This window comes from Carettochelys insculpta, chromosome 12 (genome assembly GCF_033958435.1).
Source record: "Carettochelys insculpta isolate YL-2023 chromosome 12, ASM3395843v1, whole genome shotgun sequence".
In the NCBI taxonomy this organism is placed as follows: domain Eukaryota; kingdom Metazoa; phylum Chordata; order Testudines; family Carettochelyidae; genus Carettochelys; species Carettochelys insculpta.
In genome coordinates, this window is record NC_134148.1 from 46,987,218 (window position 1) to 47,015,044 (window position 27,827).

Here is a 27,827-nt window from a genome sequence, read left to right on the forward strand (position 1 = left end):
TTTTAACACTGAATTTTATGATGTCAAAGTTGAGTGTCTGAAACTGCTCACAAAGTCAGCTTAGTGTGTCCCCACCAGATTGCCTAAGTTAGTTAGACAGTGGCAGCAGTCTAACCTTTCCTGTAGCTCCTATCCCACAGTTCCTGTAGACCCATTGCATTTTGGGAATCTCTGCCAGTGTCTTGTGAGGGAAAAAAAATTTGCTGCAAGTGGTTCTGGATTTCTGATGTTATCATCCCTGAGTGCATTCCTTTGCTTCCTGCTGAAAAGAAATGGACAAGGAAATTTCCACACTTTCACGTTGACTGCCACCCACCATTACAAAGAATAACATGGATCGTGAGATGCTTCCATGTTTGGTGCAGTGTTTTGTGATGACTTCCCACACTGCGATGCGGTGTATTCTGAATGCAGTGCTCGTGGAATATCAGTGGATGGATGCAGGGGGCGCTATCAGATGTGAAGATCTGGAGAATAGCACCATGGAGTTGTTGGCAGCACTGGAGTCACTGTACATCCTAAAGCTCAGGTTCTGGACTTGCATAACCATCTCAGACTGGTGGTATTGCATCATTTTGCAGTTGTGGGTTGATCAGCAGTGGCCGCAATACTTGTGCATGCACAATGCCACTTCATGGAACTTCGTGAAGTACTGTCTCCTGCCCTGAAGCACAGTGGTACCAGAATGAGACCTGCTTTGACAGCTGAGAAGCCTGTGACAATTGCTCTGTGGAATTTTGCAAGGCCAGAGAGCTACTGATCAGTGGGAAATCAGTGGGAGTAGTCAAAGCTACAGTGGAGGTTGTTGTCATCCAGGTAGCCAAGGTGATTGTTAAGCTTGGAGGGGAGGGATAGGTCAGAGGTTTGATCATTGGCCTGCTAAACTCAGCATTGTGAGTTCAGTCCTTGAGGAGGCCATTGATAAATGTCTATCAGGGATGGTCTAGACAGTATTTGGTCCTGCCATGAGAGCAGGGGACTGGACTCTCAAGGTCCTTTCCAGTCCTAGGATTCTATGATTTAGGGGTCTGGGACAAATAGACTTAAAAAAAAAACTGACAGGGTTGGTGCTTGGTCCTTCCAAGAGGGCAGGGGACTGGACTGAATGACCTCCTGAGGTCCCTTACAGTTCTATGAGATGTGTCTCTCCATACATTATTATTAGCGTCTCCTGCAAAAGACAGTGACTCTGGGGACTATGCAGGAGATAGTGGCTGGATTTGCTGCTGTGGGGTTCCCAAATTATGGTGGGGCCACAGATGGAATGCACATCCCCATACTGACACTGGCCCACCAGGCCTCAGAGTACATTAACCTCAAGGAGTACTTCTCTATGGTGTTGCAGGCATTGTTGGATCACAAAGGTCATTTCACCAACATCAAAGTGGGGTGGTTGGGAAGGGTGTATTATATGCAAGTCTTTTGGAATTCTGGTCTTTTAGAAGGCTCCAGAATGGAACTTTCTTCCCACACCAGAAAATGAACACTGGGGATGTGGAAATTCCTGTTGTGATTCTTCGTGACTCTGCTTACCCCTTGTTCCCTTGGCTCATGTAGCCATACATAAGCACCCTGGACTTTAGTAGGGAGCTCTTTAACTACAGGCTCAGTAGGTGCAGAATGGTGGTAGAATGTGCCTTTGGCCATTTAAAGCTATGAAGAAAATACTACCCTCGTCATTGGTGCCCCCTGTATTCTTCTTGACATCTGTGAGGTGAAGTGGGAGACTCTCATGCCAGAGTGGGATGAGAGGCAGATGTCTTGGCCAGAAATTATCAGCAATCAAACACAAGGGCAAACAGGAAAGCACTGAAAAAGGCAATGAAAATCAAGGGGCACTAAGTAATGACGAATCCATCCTTTTTACCTTCCTACCCCTTCCATAAGACCCTTACCCATTGCTCTGTAGGGATCCTGATGAGATCTGAGTGCTCTAAACAAGTTTGTCAAGGTTCAAAAACCCAAGTTGATCCCTTTATCAGTGATCATTTTAACAATGGAACTGGGAGATTGGTTTTTCACCCTTAACCTCCAGGATGCCTTTTTTCATATCTCAGTCCTACCAGGTCACAAATAATTTTTCAGATTCACTCTGGGTCATAACCATTATTAATAATAGTTTCAGCACCTTGAAAGGTGCTATTCAAGGCAGGTACAGCTTCACAGTAGGAAGTCCTTGACACAACATACTTACCTGCAGAAATGGTCTCAGTTTCACATTTGATGCACACCAAAACAAATCTCTCCAACACCTGTGGCTCTTCTGCATATCTTAGATCATGCTTTGATTCTAAAATAGTTGGGAAAATCTTTATGCTGTCTTAGGGTTTACTTATTGGCTATAACAATTTACCTATTTATCCTATCTCATAGAGCTGGAAGGGACCTTCAGAGGTCATCAAGTAAAGTCCTCTGCCCTGTCAGCAGGACCAAGCACCATCCCTGACAATTTTTTTTAAAGTCTATTTCAGTCTTCATGGACAAAGTCAACTTCCCAATGACGGTCCTAGATGATGCAGTATGGGAAGGTGGAGGGCGGCCATCTGTGGGAAAGGAACAAGTTCTGAGCTGTCTAGAAAAACTAGATGTGCACAAATCCATGGGTCTGGATTTAATGCACCCCAGGGTACTGAGGGAATTGGCAGAGGTCATTGCTGAACCTTTGGCCATTATCCTTGAAGACTCTCGGAGACTGGGGGAGATACCGGATGACTGGAAGAAGGCAAATGCAGTGCCCATCTTTAAAAAAGGAAAGAAGGAAAATCCAGGGAACTATAGACCTATCAGCCTTACCTCAATCCCTGGGAAAATAATGGAGGGAATCCTTAAGGAATCCATTTTGAAGCACTTGGGAGAGGGGAAAGTGATCAAAAGTAGCCAACATGGATTCACCAGGGGCAAGTCCTGCCTGACCAATCTGATCAGCTTCTATGACAAGGTAACAAGCTCTGTGGACATGAGGAAGTCAGTGGATGTGATATACCTTGACTTCAGCAAGGCTGATATGGTCTCCCACAACATTCTTGTCCATAAGTTAAGGAAATATGGATTGGATCCTTGGACTATAAGATGGATAGAAAGCTGGCTTGATGGTCGGGCTCAACGGGTAGCGGTCAATGGCTCAATATCTGGATGGTGGTCTGTTTCAAGCGTAGTGCCGCAAGGCTCGGTTCTGGGGCTGGCGTTATTCAACATCTTTATTAATGACCTGGATGAGGGACTGGATTGCACCCTCAGCAAGTTTGCGGATGACACAAAACTAGGGGGAGAGGTAGATAAGTTGGAGGGTAGAGAGAGAATCCAGAGGGACCTGGATAAATTGGAGGACTGGCCCAAAAGAAATCTGATGTGGTTCAATAAGGAGAAGTGTAGAGTCCTGCACGTGGGGCGGTAGAATCCCAAACATTGTTACAGGCTGGGGACTGACTGGCTCAGCAGCAGTACGATGGAAAGGGACCTAGGGGTTATGGTGGATGAAAGGCTGGATATGAGTAAGCAGTCTGCCCTTGTAGCCACGAAAGCTAACGGCATACTGGGGTGCATTAGGAGGAGCATTTCGAGCAGATCTAGAGAAGTAGTTATTCCTCTTTATTCAGCACTGGTGAGGCCACAACTGAAATATTGTGTCCAGTTTTGGGCCCCCCAGTATAAAAAGGATGTAGATTTGCTAGAGCAGGTTCAGCGAAGGGCAACAAAAATGATTAAGGGTCTGGAGCACAAGACCTATGAGGATAGGCTGAGGGATTTGGGCTTGTTTAGTTTGCAGAAGTGAAGACTGAGGGGTGATTTAATAGCAGCCTTCAACTTCCTGAAGGGGAGCTCTAAAGAAGAGGGTGAGAAACTGTTCTCAGTGGTGTCAGATGGCAGAACAAGGAGTAGTGGTCTGAAGTTGAAGAGGGAGAGGTGTGGGTTAGATATTAGGATAAACTACTTCACCAGGCGGGTGGTGAAGCATTGGAATGCATTGCCTGGAGAGGTGGTGGATTCTCCATCTCTTGGGGTTTTAAAGTCCCAGCTGGACAAGGTCCTGGCTGGGATGACTTAGTAGGGGTTGATCCTGCTTGAAGCAGGGTGCTGGACTAGATGACCTCCTGAGGTCCCTTCCAGCCCTATTATTCTATTTTTCCCAAACCCCTAGCTGGCCTCCTCAAGGATTGAGCTCACAAGCCTGGGTTTAGGAGGCCAATGTTCAAACCCCCTGAGCTATCCCTCATCCCTAAACTGTAGAAGGATACTCACTGCTGTCACACACAACATTCCCTGTAAGCTGAGTGGTCAGGCAGCCGGTACAATAAACCCTTGTGTTACGTGGGGGTTGCGTTTCTGCAACTCCTGTGTAACTCAAATTTTTGTGCAAGTCAAGGGGAGATGTGAACCAGGCTGCAGACTGGTTCCCTGCTCCCCTGGGCTTGCAGGAGCTGGGAAACTGATCAGCCCAGAAGGGCTGGTCAGTTTTCTGGCTCCCAGAGTGCTAGGGAGCTGGGAACAGGGGGCAGCCTAGTTTCCACCTCCCCATTGCTTGCTTCTTGTGGGACCTGGGAAGCTGCAAGCAGTGAAGACCGAGAAACCTCTCCTGTCAGGGGCGGTAGCCAGACTTGCAGTGGCTGCCCCTGACAAAAGTTGTTTCCTGTTGGTACAGCAGCTGCAGGTAAGGCTGCCATCCCTGATAGGAGCCAGGGAAAACCCTCTGTTTACTGGCAGTCACCTTAACCTGAGGCATGCACAACTTACCCCACTGCTTCAAATTCATGGGCATCTGTTTGCTGACAGACCTAACAATTAAAATGGCTTTCCTGATAGCAATTATCTTGGCAAGAAAATAGGAGAGATGGCCTGTCTGATGGCACGTCCCCTTTTCACAGTATTTTTTTCTGGACAAGATTCTGGTCAGGCTACCTCTAAAATTCATGCCTAAGAAAACCTCTCCATTTTGCACGACGCAGTAGATTAACATTCTAGTCTTGTACCCAAAGCCTAACCAAAACAACTGGGAGACTCTAGTATATACCTTCGATATCAGGAGAACACTGGCTTTCTACTTGAATAGGACAAAGGTCTTTGGGAAGTTCTGTAGATTTTTCCTCTCCATTGCAGAAAGTTGCATTGGCTCAGCAGTATGAATCCAAAGGCTTTGCAAGTGAGTCTTAAATTGCTTCAGACATTGTTACTAAGTTCACAACATGACTCTTCCAGATTCTTTTCCTGTACAGTCTACAAGGTTAGTCTCCTCTGAGACCTTCTCCAAGAATGTCCTTATCTTAGAGATGTGTAGAGCAACGACATAGTTATCAGCCCATACTTGGACAGTACACTGTGCAGTCACTGAGCACTTTGCCTCCAATGCCATCCTTGGCTTCACATTCAACCTTATTCAAAAGTCCCAGCCATCCAGCTCAGGAGTCACCTACAGTGACACAAGAGCTAGGAGTCACCACGTGAAATTAATAGGTAGTAGGTTTAAAACAAACAAAAGGAAAACAAAAAAAGCAGTCAAGTAGCACTTTAAAGACTAACAAAATAATTTATTTGGTGAGCTTTCATGGAACAGACCCACTTATTCAGACCATAGCCATACCAGAACAGACTCCGTATTTAAGGTGCGGAGCACCAAAAACAGTAACAGTAAACAAAAGGAAGTATTTTCTTCACGCAACACACAGTCAACCTGCGGATTTTGTTGCCAGAGGTTAGACCAGGACTGCACTAGGGTTCAAAAGAGAACTGGAGAAATTGATGGAGGATAGATTCATCAATACTTATTAGCCAGGATGGGTACGAACAGTATCCCTAGCCTCTGTGAGAGGCTGGGAATGAGTGACGAGGGATCACATGATTACTTTTTCTGTTTATTCCTCTGGGATACCTGGGGTTGGCTACTGTTGTAGGACAGGACACTGGGGTAGATGGATCTTTTGGTCTCACCCAGTCTGGCCATTCTTATGAGGGGGAAAAGATGGACTGTGAAGCACCCATTGGGACGCTACTCATGTAAGTAGTAGTAGTTACTCACCTTGTGGTTCTTTGAGATGTGTTCTTATGGGTGCTTCACAATTCACCCTCCTTGCTTCTACTTTGGAATTTTTGCTTATGATTCTGTGGTAGAGAAGGAATTGAGAGGGGTTAACCCACACACTTTGGCTAGTTTCACAGCACAGCATGAGGCAGGTAAGTGCATGTGCAGGCCTAACGGACACTGCTGCCAGAATTCTCCAATCAGTAGTACAGGGCCACAAACACACCTACAGTAGAGCACCATGGACACTCTATTGGAGAATCCATAGAGACGCATATCTCAAAGAACCATCCTTATGGATGTGGTCACTAAATACTTTATAAAACATGCAAAGCTAATCTTTCAGTTCTCTATATGTCTGTTTTTATTTTAAGACACATCCCACCGCAAATTAGCCTGGAGATTCCTCTGTAAGGAGGAAACTTTTAGCGTATAATATGCAGCCTTTTTATTTTAATTAAACGTGCAAAGGAGAGTCTTCAATTTTTATGTGTGGGGGGCGCAGACATTTTAAAACTTCACGCAAATTGTGTACCAATACTGATTTTATTAGATCTGTCAGATGCCTTTGATGCTATTGAACACGGCATTAATGTGTTTGCCGTCTGTAGGAAGGGTAGATTAAATTGTTTTTTGTAGTGGCTTTGTTTCTGAGTTTTGAGAGGATGCAGGAAGAGTGAGGTGATCATCTGATGCGAGAGGGCTCATGCTGAGTGCTATAGGGTTCTATTGTAGCTTTCCTTATGGTTTTGTTGAGCCATTGAACATTTTGCTTTTGGTATGGTGCCCGGAGCACTGAATGTGTAAAAAAGTTATATGGCTGTAATCAACAGCTATAGCTGAGTTTCAGTTAAAAATATCATCATCATTCTCAGCAGACACCAGCTTTAATAAGTATTCTAGCTATTCACCTGTCTTCAGACATATCTTGTGACCTTCTGCTGACCAGAAGCTCTTCTTTGTGTGCTTTCTTTTCTAGGGATTTTAGCAATTGGTCTTATTAATGAAGCTCTGGATGAGGGAGACCCCGTAAAGACTCTTCAAGCCTTACAGATCCCTGCAGCAAAACTGGAAGGGGTAACTCCAAAGGTAGCACAGCATTACCAGGACACATTGATCCGAGTCAAGAGGGAGAAAGCACAGGTGAGTGCTATTAAACAGGTACCTTCAGAATTTTTACAGTCCAATATAATGCAGTAGCGCTGGTGTCAGTGAAGCAGTAGTCACACCTTCTGTAGGGATGAGTATATTTTGACACTTAGGGTCTATCTACACTAAATAAAAATAGTTTTGCAGTCACAAGCTGCATGTCAACATAAGCCAAGTGTGACAAAGTCCTTTGTCAGCCCCTGTTGGTCCCTGCGCTTCCTGGTGGTCCTCTGTTGTGCCTCAGAGACACACGGAGACCCCTTATTTGCCCAGGTCTTTCCAAAGGCAGGAGTCTCCACTTAGTGAGCCATCCTCATCAGAGGCAAGTCGAGAGTGGGGAGGATAAAGCCAGTCCCCTTGCAGGCCTATGCCTGCTCCACTGAAGTAATCCCTGTGGGGAAGGGTTGGGGGAGTCCAGACCCTCCCTCTACCCTGGACTCCGGCCCAGGGTCCCTACGAGGACAAGAGGCAACTGGCAGGGCCTCTACCCCTGCCCCAAAGTAGCAGTCTCATCCTGGGCCACTTCACCCACCGCTTCCCCATGGTACGTCACTTGCTCTGCTCTGCTCTGCTCTCACTCTGCTCCTCTGGTGTGCCTTCCAAAACCTTCCCCCCCTACTACCAAATGGGGAGCCTTTTATAGGGAGCGCAGGGCCCAGCTGACCAATGAGGGCTTGGGCCTAGCCAGGGAACAAAAAAGCATTGGCCCACAATCCAGTATACCGTCCTTCTAGAAGGTTCCTGAAGCTTCCAGGTAGAGGTCTGCCACGCAAGGAAATGGGTATGAACATACTGATTGCATGCAATGGATCACTGCATCTCTTGTTAGTGGTTCAGTTCAGTGCATGCAAAGGGTAATAATACATTTTGGGATGCATGGAGCACCAATTCTACAGTGTCCTGCACTTTAGTTGAGAGCTCTTCATGACTTTTTTGTAATTTTCAGAAGTGAGATTCTTCCTTGAGAGTAAATACACAGGCTCCAAGTCACTGGACTTACAACTTTTCAAAACCTGCAATTTTAGTGGATTCATGGATTTTTAAGATCAAACAGGATAGTTATGATCACCTAGTTCAATGGTTTTCAAATGGTTTTTTCTCATGACCCAACTGAAGAAAGTTGTTGATGCCTGCAACCCCACATAATTATCTTTTGACTACAGAGTGGGCTCTCAGGTGGGGCCAGGGATGATGTGTTTGAGATGAGGAGGGTCTCTGAGTGTAGGGGTGGGACTTAGGTCTGGGGCCAGAGTTGCAGTGCAGACTTACCGCCAGTCACTCCCGTACAATAGTTTAGTGCGAGTGCTAAGGTGGGCTTCCTGCTTGTCCTGGCATGGTGGACCACTCTTCACCTGAGAAGCAGCCAGCAGCAGGTCTGGCTCTTAGTCAGAGGTATGCAGAGTTCCCACCTGCAGTCACCATCTTGCCCCAGTTCTCATTGGCCAGGAACAAGCCAGTGGGAATGCAGAGCTGATGTTTGGTGTGGGGTTAGTGCACAGAGCCCTGTGCTCCTCCCATCAAGGAGCAGGATCTGTTGCTGACTGTTTCTAGAACACACTGTGGTCTGTCATGTCTGGATAGTCAGGAAGCCTGTCTTAGCACCCTTGCAAGTCACCTGGTCAGCATACAGCAAAGCCGACCCAGTACTGGGTTGCAAACCCATTGTGTGTCCCCTCCTATTCGATATCTTCATCAGTGATTTAGAAAATGGCATAGAGGGTACCCTTACAAAGTTTCTGAATGGTATCAACCTGGGAGGGGTTGCAAATGCTTTAGAGGAAAAGATTATAATTCAAACTGATCTGGACAAACTGGAAAAATGGTCTGAGATAAATAGGATGCAGTTCATTAAGGGTACATTCACAATGCTTCATTGGAAACGAGCAATCAATTGTATGGATACAAAATAAGAAATGACTGCCTAGGAAGAAAAACTGCGTAAAGAGACCTGAGTATCATAGTGGACTACAAGTTAAATATGAGTCAACGGTATGACACTGCAAAAAACCTGAACATCATTCTGGGATGTATTATCAGGAGCATCTGTCTTGAGCAAGACATGTACAGTAAGTCTTCTGCTCTATTCTGCACTGATTAGGAGAGTGTATACTAGAGTATTGTGTCTATATCCGAGTGTCATGTTCCAGGAAAATTGTGGACGAGTTGGAGAAGGTCCAGAGAAGCACAGAAGAAATTATTAAAAGTCTAGAAAACATGATCTGTGAGGGAAGATTGAAAGTAATGGGTTTGTTTAGTCTGGAAGAAAGAAGTCTGAGAAGGGTCATAACTTTCAAGTACCCAATAGGTCATTAAAAAGAGGAAGAAAAATTATTCTCCTTAATCGCTAATCATAGGCCTAGAAACAATGAGCTTAAATTTCAGCAAGGGAGGTTTAAGTTGGACATTAGGAAAAACTTCCTAACTGTCCAGGTGGTTGAAAGCTGGAATAAATTCCCAAGGGAGGCTATGGAATCTCCATCTTTGGAGATTTTTAAGAACAGGTTAGAGAAACACCTTTCAGGAATGGTCTAGATCTATGTTCTGTGGAATACTGTTCCATTAACAACTTGTAGGTGTGTCTTACACCTTTTTTTAATATGATACTGATGGTATATATTTTCTGTTATTAAAACCAGATAGTGTTACTTCTTCATAGCTTTGATAGCTGATTAAATTACTTCATTTTGTTTTTGGGGTATATATTGTGCTTTGGTATTTTTGTAGTGAGGAGGGCCATTTTTTTCAAATTCAGTTACAAAATCAATACATCAAGAGTCACAATGCATGTGAACACAAGACAGTCCTTAATAAAAACTGTGAAGCCATGCTTTTTGTAACCCCTATTTTAAAAACAGTGCACACACAATGATTTGTACTGGTTAGAAAGTTTGTTAACCCTGGATTGGAGAGCAGATGAGGACAAGGAAAACACTGCCCTTGGGGATAGGCTCTTAAGCAGGAAGGAGCAATGTTTGCTTCAGCTATCTATGCTCCCCCGCCCCCCCCGCCCGACTCCCATTCCCAGGTTCTACCCGCCTTGGTCCACAAACCAGCCCCCTCATCTCTAGGCTTCACTGACCTCAGCCCCCAAATCCACCCCCATCCCGAAGATTTGTCTTCCATCCTATAAACTTGCCCCCCCACACCCCCAAGCTTTACCCCACACCCCCAAGCTTTATCCTTCTGTGAGCTGATGCCTAGGTGCCAACTAAGGGTCCGGTGGGGCGAAAGGAGGTGATGCCACACCAGCACCAGCAGCTACACTAAGCAGCCAGGGCAGGCTGGGTTCTTTGGTTTTGTGTTTAGTTCGGGTACGGCAGCAAGAGGAAAATTACACTTAGAGAGGCTTTAACAGTTACTTTTTATTTATACAAAGATAGAAACAATTTAACTAAGACAAATGATTAAAGTACAAGTTAGTACTCATGGTTTTTAAAGGGGAAACAACACAATTTAACTTAAGAAAAGTTTTAGACAAACTAGCTAGCTTACACTAGTACAATTAATGTGTACACAAGAAAGGCATGTTGCAGGTGTGATTTTCACCCCTGCCTCTTAGACCTGGTGGAACCAGAGTCTTTCCCTCAATTCCTATAGGAAAGAAGTGTAATACAGGTGTAATTGTTACCCCTGCCTCCTAGATCCAGTGTGACCCAGAATCTTTCTCTCAATCCCTCGGGAGGAAGTAGATATGAACCAGGCATCCCCAGTCTCGGGAGTTAATTCCAGACCTGGCCAGCAGGTGTAGGTGATTGAAACTCAAATGGGGGTGGCCTGCCAAGCCCCTTTATACCCCTTTTGTTACGGAGGCTTCTTCCTGGTCTCAAGCAGCAACGAAGGGTCCTGTGGCACCTTATAGACTAACAGAAAAGTTTAGAGCATGAGCTTTCGTGAGTTAACTCACTTCTTCAGATGCATCTGAAGAAGTGAGTTAACTCACGAAAGCTCATGCTCTAAACTTTTCTGTTAGTCTATAAGGTGCCACAGGACCCTTCGTTGCTGCTACAGATCCAGACTAACACGGCTACCCCTCTGATTCCTGGTCTCAAGTGGCCAATCGGGAGGAATGTGTTTTGAACCCCAGGTTTCCAAGGGAAGGTGCAAGGCTTAAATTGCACCTGTGAATTGTGGACAGTTGGGCACCTTTGGAGGTGATGGGTGGGGGTTCCCCGTTCTTCCTGGGGAAGTGATCAGGCCTGTCAATCACCGAGATCATCCAGAAGGGCGGCCATTAGCTAGCCCATTCACTGTCTGGTTTTTGTATATAGTACAGAGGCTGGGCGAGACAGCACACCTGCGTTCCCAGGACATCAAATGCTACCTGTCTCCCCTGCTTATTTCTCTCTCTGTCTCCCCCAGTGGTGGGGTGGGAGAAGAAAAGGCCAAATGCGGGGTTCATGTCTGGCTACACCTTCCCATCTGCAAACTCATCCCCAGGTTTAACCCCTCTCCACTCCAAACCTTCCCCCACATCCCCAGCCTTATCTCCTCTCACCTCAGACCTGCCCCCCACATCTTCAAGATTAACTTGCCTCAGCTGACAAGCTTCTCCAGCTGTGCGTGGGGCAGCTCTTTGCCCTTCTTGCAGAAGATCTAGTATAGGTTGAACTGATGATGCCCATTGTACTGCTGCGTGCACTTGCACTCAGCCACCAGGTAGCGATACCACTCAGTCAGCTCCATGTGTAGCCGCTGCTCCTCTGCAGCTGCCGCCTTCCCTTCCTGTTCTCCTCCTCTTCTTCCTTCTCAGTGGGGCTGCATGGCTCCAGCAGGGACACACTCGACCATCCTTCCCCCAGCTCTCCTGCAAGTGTAGCGCTTCCCCTACCTGAAACGTGGGCAGCTCTCTGTCCTGCCACTGCCGAAGTAATGGAACTAAATTTAATTGGTTTAATGGCTGGATCCCTCTTGTCTTCCTGCCAGCTGTTAAACCAATTAAATTTAGTTCTGCTGTTTCAGCAGCAGCAGGGCAGGGAGCCACAGAGGAGTCAGATGCAGCAGGGCAGGGAGCTGCAAATGATTCCTTTAAGAGCCACATGAGGATCCAGAGTCACATGTTGTTGACCCCTGGTTTAGATAATACTTAATCCTGCCATGAATATATGGGACTCGACTAGATGATCTCTTGAGATCCCTTCCGGTCCTATGATTCTATGAATGGGGTATGGAGCTGTAGAAAGAGAAAGGAGGATTTCTTGGTTAAGGCAGCTGGATGCAATGAACAATTGGATTTTATTTCTTCTTCTAACAGAGTAGTTCAGCTCTGAACTTGCATAGTTGGTCCGAACGTCCTCTATGCTGTAATGTCCACACAGCTATTTTTTGCATTCTTGTGCAAACCCTGGCAGCTCAGGTCTATTTCCTGGGCTTGGAGACTCACTCCCAACTGCATTGTAGACCTGCACCCCACTCGTCATGTGTTCTACAATGAAAGCACCATAGAACATCTGTGAGGAAATTGACAATTCTGTGTTCATTGTCGGGTTTACGTGGTGGCAGTAAATAGTGTATGTGGTAACATGTTAAATGACAAGGATTAAAAAGAAATATTGAATAGCTATCCTTTCAATGAGCAATATGTGTTCTCAGCACTGAATGAAACAAAGGTCCTGTGGAAAATATAGCATGTGATCATGTAATTGAAGTTTGAAGTATAATCAAGGTTGTGTTGTAGGCAGTCTTAATTTTGGCATTTCTTAACTTTTGAGTAGTTGGCTTTACAATAATAGCAATTTAAATATGTTTTTAATGTAGAATATAGTTATGCCAGGCTGGGCTTGTAGGTGCAGTTGGGGGTGAATTGCTTTTTTAGGCATTAACTCAACTTTAGGCCTTCTCTGAGCTTTATTTGGAGTAATTTTAGAAACTGAACTGTTAGACCACAATGTAGAAGGAAAGTAGTGAAAATCTTCAGTGTTCTTAGTACGGGCTAGTAAATGTGTATATTAGGGACTAACTGTGTATGTTTGCCATGAGCAGTGCTTTTTCTGTGCCTGTATGGGCCGGTATGCTGTGCTGGCACCTTGGCAGCCCCAGCCAGGATCCCCAGCTGGGTGGTCAGGGGACCCCACCAGCCCCGCAGCTGAGATCTGGCTGAGGCACAGAGGTCTGTTGATAGTTCCAGTCCCAGGGCTGGGAGCTGGCTGGGGTTGGGGGAAAACCTGCAGCCCTGGGGCTGGGAGCCTGCCAGGACATTGAGCTCTTCTGCAGCTCCAGCCCCGGTTACATGGCCAGGGGGAGGGGGTGGGGAGCCAGCTGAGTACCAGCTCCTCTTCCCGCCACCTCAAGAAGAGCACTGACCATGAGTAAAAGTCATTTAAGTTTCTCCTCAGATGGTGGGCTAATGTATGCATAGCTGACACTTTCCAAGCATCAGTACATGTGAGCATTTTTAGAGAAGTCAAAACCAAAGTATCGAAACAAAAAAGCAATAAAGTAGCACTTTAAAGACTAACAAAATAATTTATTAGGTGACCTTTTGTGGGACGAACCCACTTCTGCAGACCATAGCCATACGAGAACAGACTCAATATTTAAGGCATAGAGAACCAAAAATAGTAATCAAGGTTGACAATGCAGAAACAAAATGATCAAGGTGAGCAAATCAGAGAGCAGAGGGGCGGGGGGGGGAGGGAGTCATGAATTAGATTAAGCCAAATATGCAAAAGAGCCCCTATAGTGTCCCAGAAAATTTGCATCCCGATTCAAACCATGTGTTAATGTGTCCAATTTGAATATGAAAGAGAGTTCAGCAGTTTCTCTTTCCCAAGCAGTGTGAAAATTCTTCTTCAATAAGATGCAAACTCTTAAGTCATTAACAGAATGGCCCACTATGTAGACTATGTAGACTAACTGGTTCGTGGATCAGGAGTGTTTTGATGTCTGTTTTGTGCCCATTAACTCTTTGTCTGAGAGAGTTTGAAGTCTGTCCAATATACAAAGCATCTGGGCACTGTTGGCACACGGTGGCGTATATGATGTTAGTTGAGGACCATGAGAATGTGCCCATGATTCTGTGACTAACCTGGTTAGGTCCAATAATGGTATCTCCAGAATATATATGCGGACAAAGTTGGCAGTGGGCTTTGTTGCAAGGAAAAGTCCCAGGACTGGTGTTCCTGTGGTATAGACTGTGGCTTAAGGTGAGAGTCCTCATAAGGTTGGGAGGTTGTCTGTAGGAGAGAACAGGGCTGTCGCCTATGGCCTTCTGGAGTGTGGCATCCTGATTAAGGATAGGTTGTAGGTCTTTAATAATGTGTTGCAGTGGTTTGAGTTGGGGGCTGTAGATAATGACCAGCGGTGTTCTGTTCCTGGCTTTTTTGGTCCTATCTTGGAGTAGCTGGTCTCTGGGTATTCGTCTGGCCCTGTTGATTTGGTTTTTTATTTCTCCTGGTGGGTAATTCAGGTTTATGAATATTTGGTAAAGATCGTGTAGTTTTTGGTCTCTGTCAGTAGGATCAGAGCAAATGCGATTGTACCTAAGGGCTTGACTGCAAACAATTGATCTAGTTATGTTTGCAGGATGGAAGCTAGAAGCGTGTAGGTAAGTATAGCGATCAGTGGGTTTCCGGTAGAGTGTGGTACCAATTAGGCCATCCTTGATTTGTACTGTAGTGTCCAGGAAGTGAATCTCTTGTGTGGAGTAATCGAGGCGTAAGTTGATGGTGGGGTGCAGATTGTTAAAGTCCCTGTGGAATTCTTCTAGAGACTCTATACCATGGGTCCAAATCATAAAGATGTCATCAATGTATCTTAAGTAGAGGAGGAATAATAGGGGATGAGAGCTGAGGAATCATTCTGCCAGATCCGCCATAAATATATTAGCATACTGTGGGGCCATGCGGGTGCCCATAGCAGTTCCACTAACCTGGAGGTAGAAATTGTCCCCAAATCAGAAATAATTGTGGGTGAGAACAAAGTTAGAGTGGTCAGACACCAGACTGGCTGTGGTGACATCAGGGATGGCATTCCTGATTGCTTGTAATCCATTTTTGTGTCGAATATTAATGTACAGAGGCTCTACATCCATGGTGGCAGGGATGGTGTTGTCATGAACTTTTTCAATGTTCTGTAATTTCCTCAGGAAGTCAGTGGTATTTCGGAGGTACCTGGGAGTATTGGTGGCATAGGGTTTGAGGAGGGAGTCCAGTCTGGATAGTCTGGTAGTAAGGGTGCCAATACCCAAAATGATAGGTCGTCCAGGGTTCCCAGGTTTGTGGATTTTGGGAAGTAAATAGAATAATCCAGGATGTGGCTCAGATGGTGTGTCTGAGTTAATAAGGTCCCCACTAGCAGCGGGGAGTTCCTTAAGTAGTTGTAATTTCTTTTGGAATTCCAAAGTGGGATCAGAAGAGAGAGGTTTGTAAAATGTGGTGTTGGAGAGTTGTGTGGCTGCCTCCTGTTCATAGTCTGACTTATTCATGATGACAACTGCACCCCCTTTGTGAGCTGGTTTGATTATAATGTCTGGGTTATTTTTGAGACTTTGGATAGCATAGCATAAATATTGAGTCTGTTCTGCTATGGCTATGGTCTGAAGAAGGGGTCTGTTCCACGAAAGCTCACCTGATAAATTATTTTGTTAGTCTTTAAAGTGCTACTTTACTGCTTTTTTGTTTTGTTAGTATGTAGACTTAGAATGGCTTTCTCTCTGTTACAAAACCAAAGTGTTTTCATAGAGAAAAAAGAGTAAGGATTTCCCTACTATTCACTGCATGTGCCTGAAGCCCTGCAATGCTAAATGTGTGTGGTTTTTTCCTAAGCCATCCTACCTGTTCGAGTATGCTGTAGATTGTTTTTTTTATTAGGAGGGATTGGAGTGTGCAAAGTTGTTACTTTTGTCAAAATGGAATAGAAGAGTCCTCTTTGTCCTCCTCTTCAGCTAGGTAGTTGCTCTCTTTCTACCAATTTCCTCAAACCCCAGGTTGACGTTTAGCTGAATTTCCATAGTTGTGTGAAGCCATCTCAAAGCTGCAGAATTAAACTTTATTAATGGAGCAAATGCACAGGGTATGTTAAGAAATGCTCTTTTTGGAACTGATCCTCAAAACTTGTTTCTCACTGCAGAGTTGCACTTGATGCTCTGTTACTGTGGTACACTTTGGGCTGGAGTTGAGCATTTCCAGCATTCGGCTTGCACAGTGAGGGCTGAGGGAAGTGGTTTTTGATTTTAATAATTAGCAACAGGAAGTAAATGGTGGGTGGGGAGAGACTATACTTGGCAGCTATAGGATCATTTGTTCTTCATGCATGTGATTTGGGTCTTTATTAAATTTGTACCCTGTTCCCCTTGTCTCAGTCTTCTGCACATAAATAGAGCTAACTAATTTTGTTTAAAGTACAACCAAAACAGTTTAGAGAATCTGGTAAAGGTCCTGTACACAATAGCCTATTAAAAAAGGTTTCCAACCTTAGGTAAATCCTGTGTAAACACACTTCTACTTAAATATCATTTTAATTCTTTTTGTCTTGCAATGTGGATGAATGGAAGCCAAGTTTGAAACCTGTTTATGAACTCCATTTTACATGGTTTGAAGCCTCTTTGTACATAGGTTAGTGTTTGTTTCCCTGGGCTTACTGGTGCTAAATCAGGGTCTTTGTGTTGTCATGTCCCTATAAACACTAGAATCTCTATCAGTTGCTACCCCTAGCTCCTAAGGTGATCTTTGCAAATGAGATGATAGGAGAATATGCGTAAGTTATGGCTGCAGCATCCTCTACTGGTCACAGGCATCCCTGAAGCTTTAATTCATGTGCTGCAGGAAAATGTAGAGTATCTGGAGAGGAACTGTGTTTCCTCTAATTTTTTTATGTCCACATGTGAAATATATTTTATGTGCACTGATATGGAGATGAAGTGTGAAACATTACCTCCGTATTGGTGTACATATTAAATTAATTCTGCACACGAACAATCTGTGGTGAGGAATTAGCCAAGGAATTCGAAGTACAGTAACATCTCAGTGTACATGAGGGTTCCATTCCACACACCCTCGCATAACCCAGATTTTCCATAAGTGGTGGTCTGGCTTTTTCCCTGGCAGAACACATGTCCTGCAGCCGGGGAAGCAGCGGAAAGGTAAGTCCTGGGGTCGGGGGCAGTTGGGGAGGGTTAAGCCTGGAGGTAGGTTGGGGCTGTGGGAGGTGGGTGCGGGGGATAAGGCTGGCATGGTTAGAGCTGCATGGGGGAGAGAGGGAGAGTTAAGGTGGAGGTGTGTGTGGGGTGATGAGTCGGAGCCCTTCTCGGGCGGTGACCCAGGACGCAGTGGGAGGTTGAACCAGAGCCAGAGCCAGGCGTGGGTGCTGAGATGACAAGGGTATGAACTGGGGATGGGGTTGAATTGGAGCCACGTGTGGGGGTTTAAACCGGGGTGGGGAGTGGAGGGTGAACCGGAGTCGTGCACGAGGGGTTGTGAGCCAGAGGTGAGGGTGACAGGTGAGCTAGAGCTGTGTGTGGGCGGTGAGCTGGCAGGGGGGTTGAACTGTGGGTGGGATGTTGAACTGGGGCTGCGAGTGAGGTGCTGGGGGGGTTGAACCAGAGCCACACGCAGGGGATTTAAACCAGGGCAGGAGTATGGAAACAGGGCCACATGCAAGGGGTTTAAACGAGAGAAGGGGGTGGAGGGTGAACAGTGAACTGAAGCCGGCAGGGGGTGTTGAAGGGGGACCAGGGAGGTTGAGTGGGAGTTGTGCTTGCAGGGTGGTGAGCTAGGGCCAGAGGCAGGAGTACGGGGTGAGCAGGAGCTATGTGCGGGTGGTGAGCGGAGCTGGAGGGGGCTGAGCTGGGGCTGTGCAGAGCCAGTGGGGTTGAGCCAGGGCGGGGGGAGCGAGTTAAGCGCAACTGGAAACCGCAGTACAGGGTTTACAGTAGGAATCAGGGTCAGTTGTGTAAGAGCGGGGTCGCGTAGTCTGAGAGCTTACTGTATAGGAGGGGGCTCAGCAGTGGAGGTGGTAGGTGAGGGCTCGAGCTGAGGGTGCAGGCTTTGGGGTGGGGCTGGGATGAGGCATTTGGGTGCAAGAGGGGACTCCAGGCTGTGGCCAAGTGGTTTGAAGTGCGGGAGCAGTCTCAGAGCAGGAGAGTGGGTAGTGGACGTGGGGTCTGGATGAGACTTAGAGTGCAGGAGGTGACTTAAGGCTGGGACCTTGGGCTCGAGTGTGGAACCTGGGAGGGACTTAGGGTGCAAGAGGAGGTCAGGTCTCAGTTTCAGGGCCTGGGAGGGACTTAGGGTGTGGGAGAGGGCTCAGGGCTGGAGTAGAGGATTGAGGTGTAGGGTTTGGGGAGGAGTTAGGCATTTAAGGTATGGAAGGGGCTCAGGCTGGGGCAGGAGGTTTGGAGTGTGGAGCTCTTACCTAAGGTAGCTGCTGCTTGCTGGTGGTTGGTCACAAGTGACCTTGTGGCCCATGCTGCCCATTCTCACCTATAGGCAGCGCTCCCCACAGCTGTCATTGGCTGTGATTCCTGTCTGCTAGGAGTTGCAGGAGCAGAGGCTCCAGGCAAGGGCAGCAGGGGGACGGAGCTTCTCAATACTTATGGTGATGCAATTTCAACCTGGGGGAGAGAGGGAATGGCAGCATGCAGAGCCACCTCCGCCACTCTGCTCCAGGAATCATAGAACCATAGAATACTTGGACTGGAAGGGACCTGGAGAAGCCATCAAGTCCAGCCCCCTGCCCCAGTGGCAGCACCAAGTACTGTCTAAAGCATCCCTGATAGACTTCTATCTAACCTGTTCTTAAATATCTCCAGTGATGGAGATTCCAAAACCTACCTTGGCAATTTATTCCACTGTTTGACCACCCTGACAGCTAGGAACTTTTTCCTCATGTCCAACCTAAAACTCCCTTGCTGCAGTTTAAGTCCATTGCCTCTTTTCTATCCTCAGAGGCCAAAAAGAACAAGTTTTCTCCCTCCTCCTTATGACACCCTTTTAAATACCTGAAAACCACTATCATGTCTCCCCTCAATCTTCTCTTTTCCAAACTAAACAAGCCCAGTTCTTTCAACCTTTCTTCATAGGTCACATCTCTAGTCCTTTAATCATTCTTGTCGCTCTTTTCTGGACCTTCTGTAATTTCTCCACAGCTTTCTTGAACTGGACGCAATGCTCCAGCTGAGGCCTAACCAGCGCAGAGTAGAGCAGAAGAATGACTTCTTGTGTCTTATTCACAACACACCTGTTAATGCATCCCAGAATCATGTTTGCTTTTTTTTGCAACAGCATCACAGTGTTGACTCACATTTAACTTGTGGTCCACTATAATCCTTAGATCCCTTTCTGCTGTAGTTATTCCTAGACAGTCTCTTCCAATTCTCTTCCAATTCCAATTCTATAGGAAGAGCTGGCCAAGAACAAAGGGGTTTTAGGGGTTGCAGCCTGCAGCCACAGGATAAGGTGTTCCTTTCAGCCTGAGGCCTTACATAAGGTCTCTTACTCTGTCTCTACTTGTGGGGCCAGAGGAGCACACTTCTCCCGCCCAGCAGTGGCAGCTTCCTACTTGGGCTGAAGGTGCACACCATGGCTGGGGAGAGGAGTCCATGATGATTCTGTGTGAGACAGTTCTGAACAGCTTAGAGGGAACCCTGAAGAGGAATGTGGCTTTTTTGCTTTGTGAATGAAACTTTGTGTGTGGATAGTTGCTATGTGTGCAGTTTACCTCACTAGGCACAGTTGTCTTAGATACACAGCTGGAGATCAGTTTTTGCCATTTTTATTTTTAGGACACTCGTGATGAGACAGCTGTGCTGTGGCTGGATGAAATTCAGGATGGGATTCATCGGTCCAACAGGGACACAGAGGAAGCACAGAAATGTAAGTTTCATATAAAGGGCTGCTATTAATTTTCATAATCAGGCATTATCAGATTTCTAGAAGATGTAGAACTGTCACTGGGTATACGTGAGAGAAAGCATGGACTACTTTGGGGAAGTGTTTCAGGTGGAGTAGGTGTGCATAAGGCAGTATTCAGGATGAGGCTAGATGGTTAGTTTATTTTAATTGTGGGTTTTTTCCCACATTACAATGTCACCCTCTGAATATATCCCAACATCCAATTTGGTATTTTTATCACTGCAGCACATTTGAGCAAGTCTCTTCATCAAACAGCACACAATAATGCCTAACTTAAATCCAAAGGTTGCAATCAGTTGGTTACTCATCTGTGTGTGTGTGCATACACAATTTAAAGGATTTCATCCCGTTCATATTACAGTATACTGTATTTGTCTAAGATAAATATAATCTGCCACTGTTTTACCCAGTCACTCAGTTTTTATTAACTGCTTCTGCATTTACTTAAATTTGCACCGATTTGTATTAACAATTTTGTATATCACATTTTTCACCTGTGCTACTCACCACAGCTTTCAAATTCTCTTAAAAAGTCTTGCATGTTAGGTATAGCACTGATTAATGGGCGCCTCACTATTAATTTCCTGTTTGTGTACAGAAACCATGGTTGATTCCTGCTCTTTGCTTCCTATCTCAACTCTTTTTTCAGTTCCTGACAGAATTTTTTCTTTCACTTTGTGGTTTTAAGTTTCTTTGTTGGCCTTTTGTTATAGACTTTGTCAAAAACCCTTTGAAATTCTTTTCACCAATTTCCTTCATTTGCCATTTTAACTCTCAACAAATGGGATTCTTACTAATTTGTATACTACTCCTCATGTTCTGTGTAACATTTATCAGATGAACCCTCTAGCATCCTTTTCATTGAAGATGAAGGCGAAATAGCTGAACCTGGTATCTTTTCCAGGCTTCTGCCCTTCTGCCTGCTCTTTGGCCAGGTTTACACTAGACTGAAAAGTCCATCTAAGATAATTCCAGCTATGACAGTTGTGTTGTGGGAATCGATGGATCAAAGATGGATTTTTCTGGCTGTCCATGCGGAGGGAGGTCAAAGGGAAGGATTCTCATGTCGACCTCCCTTACCCCTCGTGATAATGAACAGTCCTAGGGCCAACTGTAAAGACCTGATGGTTCAATTTAGCGCATGCCCACTAGAAGTTGATCTTCAGGTTGGCATACACATACCCTTACTACTCATCTTAAATTTTTTGATATTATTTTGTAACTCTGAAATGTTTTACAAAAATAATTCTTATCTACTGCTATAATTTCTAATATGAAAATATCCCAGTAGTGACATTACATGGCTCCAAAAGTGCACAATCACCGCACTTGGCCACATCATTGAAACAAGAACTCAGGAGTGGGGAACTAGAATGTGTCTAGAATGGAATATGGTGCATCTCCACTGGAGTGACTCAGCAGCTCTTTTCCTTTGTGCTTCTAACCATCATTCAGGGGTTTGTAGTGCTTTAAACACTAGGTCGGGGTGCGCAAAGTTGGGGGCATACCTCCCCAGAGGAGGCATGACATTTTATAAGGGGGTGGCACAGCACAATCAGCTCCCCACCCCCATGCCTTCAGCTGCCTCCCCTGCCCTCTGCTTTCTCCCCCATGGCCTCCAGCACTCCTATCTCCAAGGGAATGCCTCACCCCCACCAGTGGGCCAATCAGAATGTTCAGAAGCCCTGAGTGAAGCAGTGGGTCCAAGCTGGCAAGTTCCTGGCTTGGGTAAGGCAGCTGTATTGGTCCCCACAGCCCATGTCTTTCCAATCCCTGGGAGTCCCCCGACATACTGGTGTGGAGTGAGTGCTGCTTCTACACAGAAATGTAGAAAAATAGTTGCAACCTTTACCCAACTTTTACGTCTTAGACCAGAAAAATCTAACTACAGTGTTGCAAGAGATATTTTTCAAGTTCACAGAGGTAAAAATTTATAATTCAGTTAGCACCAAATCATCTGGTATTAAAGTGCTGGGGCATCAGGGATGCCTTCTGCTTGGTGCCACTGCCGTTCATCAACACAATGCAGCCGTAAGTCCCCTTGAGTCCCCTACATACCCTCCTAGGGTCTTCCCCTCAACCACCCCTCCCCCTTTAGGACACCCCATGGAGCCACCTAGCATCCTCTTCCCAGGCATCCCACCCTTTTCCTAAACACACACGCCCTCCCGCCCCCACATCTCTACCTGTGGTCCTTGGTGTCTGATGTAAAAAGTTTGCTCACCCCTGCACTAGTTTGTTTTTTATTTTAGTCTCAAAGGTGACCATGCACTTACCTTTTGTGCATTTCCTCTCCTTCATTTTTGTCTTGTAGATGTTCAGAAAAGCAGCATCCTCAAATAGTGACTTAAACAACACTAACTTAAGGATGTATTATGGACACATCCTAAAGTACATCAATATATGGTAATGGATTTGCATGCTAATCCATTGTCTTGCTAAGGTTCTTTGATGCCCATGTGTGGCCAAAGGCCTCTCTCTGCAAATTCCATTTGAAAAAATCCCTAGAATTTTATCCAGAATAGACTAAATACCGTTAAGTTAACCTGACCTTTTGTTCCCCTGTGTACCAATCAAATAAATTGTGTTGTATCCATGAGAACATGTCTAAATGGGCAGTGTGGCAAGACAGCTATTAGAAGATCATGTCAAGGAACATTAAGTCTGAGGAAAGCTGATTTCTGCTACCAACTTCCAATAAGTTTTTGTGAAAGAGACCTGTAGGGTACATGCAAGGAATCTTCTGCACACCTGTTACAAAGCATTGCTACTTTAATTTGGCCTATATGGGGCAAGTGCTGATTCATGTGGGGCTTTCTGTAGACTAAATATGGATTCATCCCTCTCTGTCTTCACTTCTAATGTCACCCCCATGGCATTACCCACAGATTGTGACCTCTCTTGGTGAGCTGAGAGAGGAAAGTTTAGGATGCTGTCTGAAGAAGTGGTTGCTCCAAGTGAAAAGGGCAGCGTGGAAGCAAAGAGCAAGAACCATGGTTTCCAGAGCTAAGCGTCTGGGAATGTCCATATGCTCTGTTGAAGAATCTTGATTCCTAAAAATGTGAACCTAAAATATCACTTTTCTCCCTCTTCCAGAAAAAAATTCAGGGTTGCTTTTCTGTTCATCTGTTGTGTTTGGTTTAGACCACTGAGCTCTTCAGTGCCAAAGTAACCCACTATTTTCTGTGTTATCTAAGTTTCCTTAGGAGTTCTGGCCATCAACGAAGCAGTGCTCCTTGGTGATGTAGGCCAGACGCTCAGTGCCTTGCGTTCACCTGATGTTGGACTGTATGGAGTCACTCCAGAGTGTGATGAAACCTACCAGCGTGACCTGGCAGAAGCCAAGAGAGAGAAAATGGCCTTAGGTAATTTCTGAGGGTGTGCAACTGAATTTTAAATGGTGAATTAGCAAGGAGAAAGCAGGTAAATCTCAGATAGTGGAATGGAAAACAGAGGACAGGAAAAATAGTCTATGGAATGGAAGCTGGAGTTGTGCAGTGATGGCTATATTTTCATTTAGAAAGTATACTTTTACTTAAATGAGCGGTGGGAAATGCCTGGACCAGAGTTCAGATCTGCCCAAGGCTTGTCTGGATTTGGCCCCTGAAGGTCAGGAGTCTCCTCCCCAGCGTCTGGCCCACAGTGAGTTGTGGGGTGGGGAGACATTGTGAGCCAGATCAGGCAAGCTGGGGCTAGATCTAGCCCACAGGCTGTGCCTGATGGGGATGGGAAGCAGTGGTGCCTGGTCTGCTGCTGCTGTCTGTGTCGCTGCTGCTGTCACGCCTGCTCTCCCCCCGACCCCCTGGTTGAGAGAACGGCTGCTCACGGTTCCTTGGAGGGGCTTTTCTCCATGCTTCTCCTAGACACATGTCCCCTGCTCTGGTTGGGCCAGAATTCTGGCCAGTCAGAGGAAGGAGAGGGTAGTGCTTGGGAAAAGCAGGGAGAAAAGTCTCTTTAGGAGGTGTTTCTCCATGGTGTCCTTTCCCCAGCTTGGGGAGGGAGCAGCATCAGCAATGCATGGAGGTAAGTGCCCCTCCCCATCACCCATACTCCCACATCCCAGCTGACCTCTACCCCACCCCATCCACACCTCCCTTATCAGCCTGTTCCTGTACCCTCCCTCCTGTCGAGAACCACCCCCAACACACCCACCTACACTGCCAACGCTCATCCTGTTCCTGCATGCTCCCTCCCACCCAGACCTCCACTCTCAGCTGGTCCTGCTTTGAATGCTTGCTCATATCTATTCGAGTTAGATGTGTGTGCGTGCATGTACACGACTGTTGAAAGTTTTTTCCCTAGCCACTAGTGTTAGCTGGGGAGCCCCATTGCATGGTGCCTATGCAAAACCTATACATGACCCAGCCAACCTGACACCTCTCAATTCTCTTCTTACCACCCATGGTGTCTTTTCCATTGTTTTAGTGATGTACCTGTTGCTATGTCACAGATCCCTACCCCTTTCTTTGCAAATAGTTGTGTGACAGGGTGTACCAACCCCACACTGAGGCCTCTGCCCCCAGGCCCTGCTGGGTATGCTCCTGCTGCAGCCTAGGTATAAAAGGTAGGGAAGCTTGGCAGTTAGGGCAAGCGGAAGGAACTCTTCCCAGAAGCTGAAAGCAGCCGCCCCAGGAGCAGCAGCCACCAAGGGAGCAGCAGCAGCAGCAGCTGCCCAAGGAGCTGCAACAGCAGCAGGGGCAGCAGAAGCCCCCCAAAGAGTAGTGACAGCAGCAGCAGCCACAACAGTACTCTGGGGAGGTGCAGCCAAAACTGGAGCAATGAGCCCATTCAGAGATGGGGTAAGAAGTAGCCCATGGCAGGGAACCTGGAGTTCAGTGTGTTGTGGTAAGGCTCCCCTCTGAGCTGGTGGCTGGGGTGGCACACCCACCACCAACAGGGCCCTGGACTGGAGCTCAGTGGAGAGGGAGGACCTAAGCTCCCCTATCCCCACCCTGGGAACCCAAACCGACCTCCCCATCCCCGAAAGGGGAACCTTGACTGGGCCACCGGGCCTGTACAGAGTGACTCGGCCGCCAAAGCCTGCAAACTGATGCTAGTCTGTGGGGCAGCTGTAAGGGTGAGGTATATTGACTTTAGCTGCTAGTGCATGGTGCCCTGATGCCAGAGGCAATTCATATTGACTGTGGCATTTGGCCGCACTGCCCAACTGTAGGGGTGATGTAGATGAACTTTAGCCATTAGGCTGCACTGCCCTGTCAGTGGAGCAATTCCTGTTGACTGTGGTCCTTAGGCCTCACTACCCAACCGTGGGAGCGATGTATATGGACTTCAGCCATTAGGCTGCACTGCCCCAGTGGTGGGGCGATACCTATTGACTGTGGCCATTAGGCCCCACAGCCCAGATGTAGGGGCGATGGATATTGACTTTAACTGTTAGGCCACACTACCGCAGCAGCAGAAGTGAGTCGCGTTGACTAGCCTGCTGGGCCTGTGAACCCTGGCCAAGCTCCCTGAGGCGGGTGTGGGGCCTGGGAGGACAATGCAGGAGCCCTCGGGAACAACGAGGAGCAACAGACCACGCCACAAGTTGTAAAAAGCTTTGTTTAGCATAACCATTGTCTTGGGTTCAGTTCCCTTCTCTGGATGTGGGGGAGGGAAGGGAAGGGGAGTAGTATACTACTCTGTGCCTAAAGGACGCTTACTTCCATATATCCATCCATCCTTCCTAGTGGCCATACCTCTCCTTCACAGTCGGCCACCTGCACCTTCAATTCACAGCCCTCCCCTTCAGGCTCTCCGCGGCCCCCAAGGTGTTTGCCAAATGCATGACAGTGGTGGCCACCTTCCTCTGCCTTCATGGGGTTCAAGTGTATCTGTACCTGAATGATTGGCTCTTTTGAGGGCGGTCTGCAAATCTGGTGCAGTTGCAGGCAGTGTTCATCACACCGATTCTGGACAGGCTGGGCTTGCTTCTGAACGCAGCCAAGTCCTCACTGATACCATAGAATTCATGGGAGGCAGTTCTTGATGCCACACAAGCCAGGGCATTCCTTCCCTATAAGTGCCACAAAGCTCTCCCTCAGCTCCTGTGCTGCCTTTGCAAGTTTCCCATCACAACAGTCTGCACGTGCCTTTGGTTGCTGGGATATATGGCAGTCTGCACTTAGGTGGTGCCATTTGCCAGGCTGTCTCCACCTGCTCCAGGCATGGTTGGCCTCGGTGTACCGTCCTGGCCAGGACTGCCTAGACATGGTTGTGGCCCTGCTTTGCCATGTCTCAAATGCTCTCTACTGATGTCTGTGTCCACAGAACATCCGCATAGGCGTTTCTGAGACTGCTCTACGCCTTTCCTACATTTCCCCTTGTGCACAAGGTCTCTCAAAAGTTCACAGGGACAAGGCTGACATACTCCTCAGAGCCCCAGCATGGGCCTGCCATCATTGATACCCTACAGTGAGGGGGCTCTCTGTGCTTCCACCTATTCAACTTCCCTTGGTTCCAGACCTCATCATGAAGAACCATGGTCGCCTCTACTACCTGAACCTCTGGTCTCTCCGCCTCATGGTGTGGTGGCTTCATGACTGAATCCTGTTAAGCATGCTTGTTAGGGTCTTCCTCAGCAGCCACAAGCCATCTACATGATGGTCCTGTATGGCCAAGCAGATGCTCTTGTCCTACTGGTGCACCCAGCACGATCTTATGCTGTCATGGAATCATAGGGCTGGAAGGGACCTCAGGAGGTCATCTAGTCCAGCCCCCTGCTTCAGACAGGATCAACCCCAACTAAGTCGTCCCAGCCAGCACCTTCTCAAGCCAGGACTTAAAAACCTCAAGGGATGGCGAATCCACCACTTCTGTAGGCAACATAGTCCGATGCTTCAGCACCCACCTGATGAAGTAGTTTTTCCTAATATCCAACCTACTCCTCTTCTTCTGTAACTTCAGGCCATTGCTCCTTGTTCTGCCATCAGTCACCACTGAGAACAGTTTTTCTCCATCCTCTTTAGAGCTCCCCTTCAGGAAGGTGAAGGCTGCTATTAAATCATCCCTCAGACTTCTCTTCTGCAAACTAAATAAACCCAAATCGCTTAGTCTCTCCTCATAGGTCATGTGCTCCAGCCTCTTAATCATTTTTGTTGCCTTCCGCTGAACCTGTGCCAGCACATCCACATCCTTTTTATACTGGGGACCCCAAAACTGGACACAGTTTTCCAGATGTGGCCTCCACAGTGTCGAATAGAGGGGAACAATCACTTCTCTAGATCTGCTCGCAGTGCTATTCCTAATGCACCCTAGTATGCCATATGCCTTCTTGGGTACAAGGGCACACTGTTTACTCATATCCAGCCTTTCTTCTTCGAGTGGTCCCCGTGGGTGCTCCACAATAGGTGTCGGGCTCGCCTGGCGCCGCAGATCAGAAATCTTCCAGCAGTTTCTCCTGGATCACGCATGTGCCGGCGCGCGCCGCTCCCCTGCGCGCCCCCGGCCACGTGCGAGATCCGGTCCCCGCCAGTTCCTTCTCAACTGCCATCGGCTGCAGACGGAATCCGCTCAGGCTAAGGGCAGAGTCAGATTAGATAGTTGTTTTCTACGTGTAATTTGTTGTTTTTGGTTACTGTAAAAAAAAAAAAGAGAGAGAAAGCAAAGACAAAGAGAATATCAGCAAAAAAAAAAAAAAAGAGAGAGAGGAGCGGAGAAAAGAAGAGCAGACGTGAAGGCCATTTAGGCCACCCGCTGCCCCGCAGGCCGGTGATCACTATTTGGGGTGGAAAGGCACGGATTAAGTGCTAAGTACCCTATTAATAGTAAAGGACTCACCGCAATGGCCTCCTCAGGTTTTAAAAAGTGTGAGTCAT

The 27,827-nt window shown here is 46.8% G+C and overlaps 1 protein-coding gene across 3 annotated transcripts in view; it reads left to right on the forward strand.

Annotated features, from left to right (window-relative positions):
- IQGAP1 (IQ motif containing GTPase activating protein 1) overlaps window positions 1-27,827 on the forward strand; it is a 335,028-nt gene that overhangs the window by 160,820 nt on the left and 146,381 nt on the right. For all 3 annotated transcript variants that reach the window (XM_075006488.1, XM_075006490.1, XM_075006489.1), the window contains 3 exons: window positions 6,993-7,156; window positions 19,881-19,971; window positions 23,208-23,375. In XM_075006488.1, the coding sequence (XP_074862589.1) occupies window positions 6,993-7,156; window positions 19,881-19,971; window positions 23,208-23,375 (423 nt within the window). The remainder of the gene's footprint in view (window positions 1-6,992; window positions 7,157-19,880; window positions 19,972-23,207; window positions 23,376-27,827) is intronic.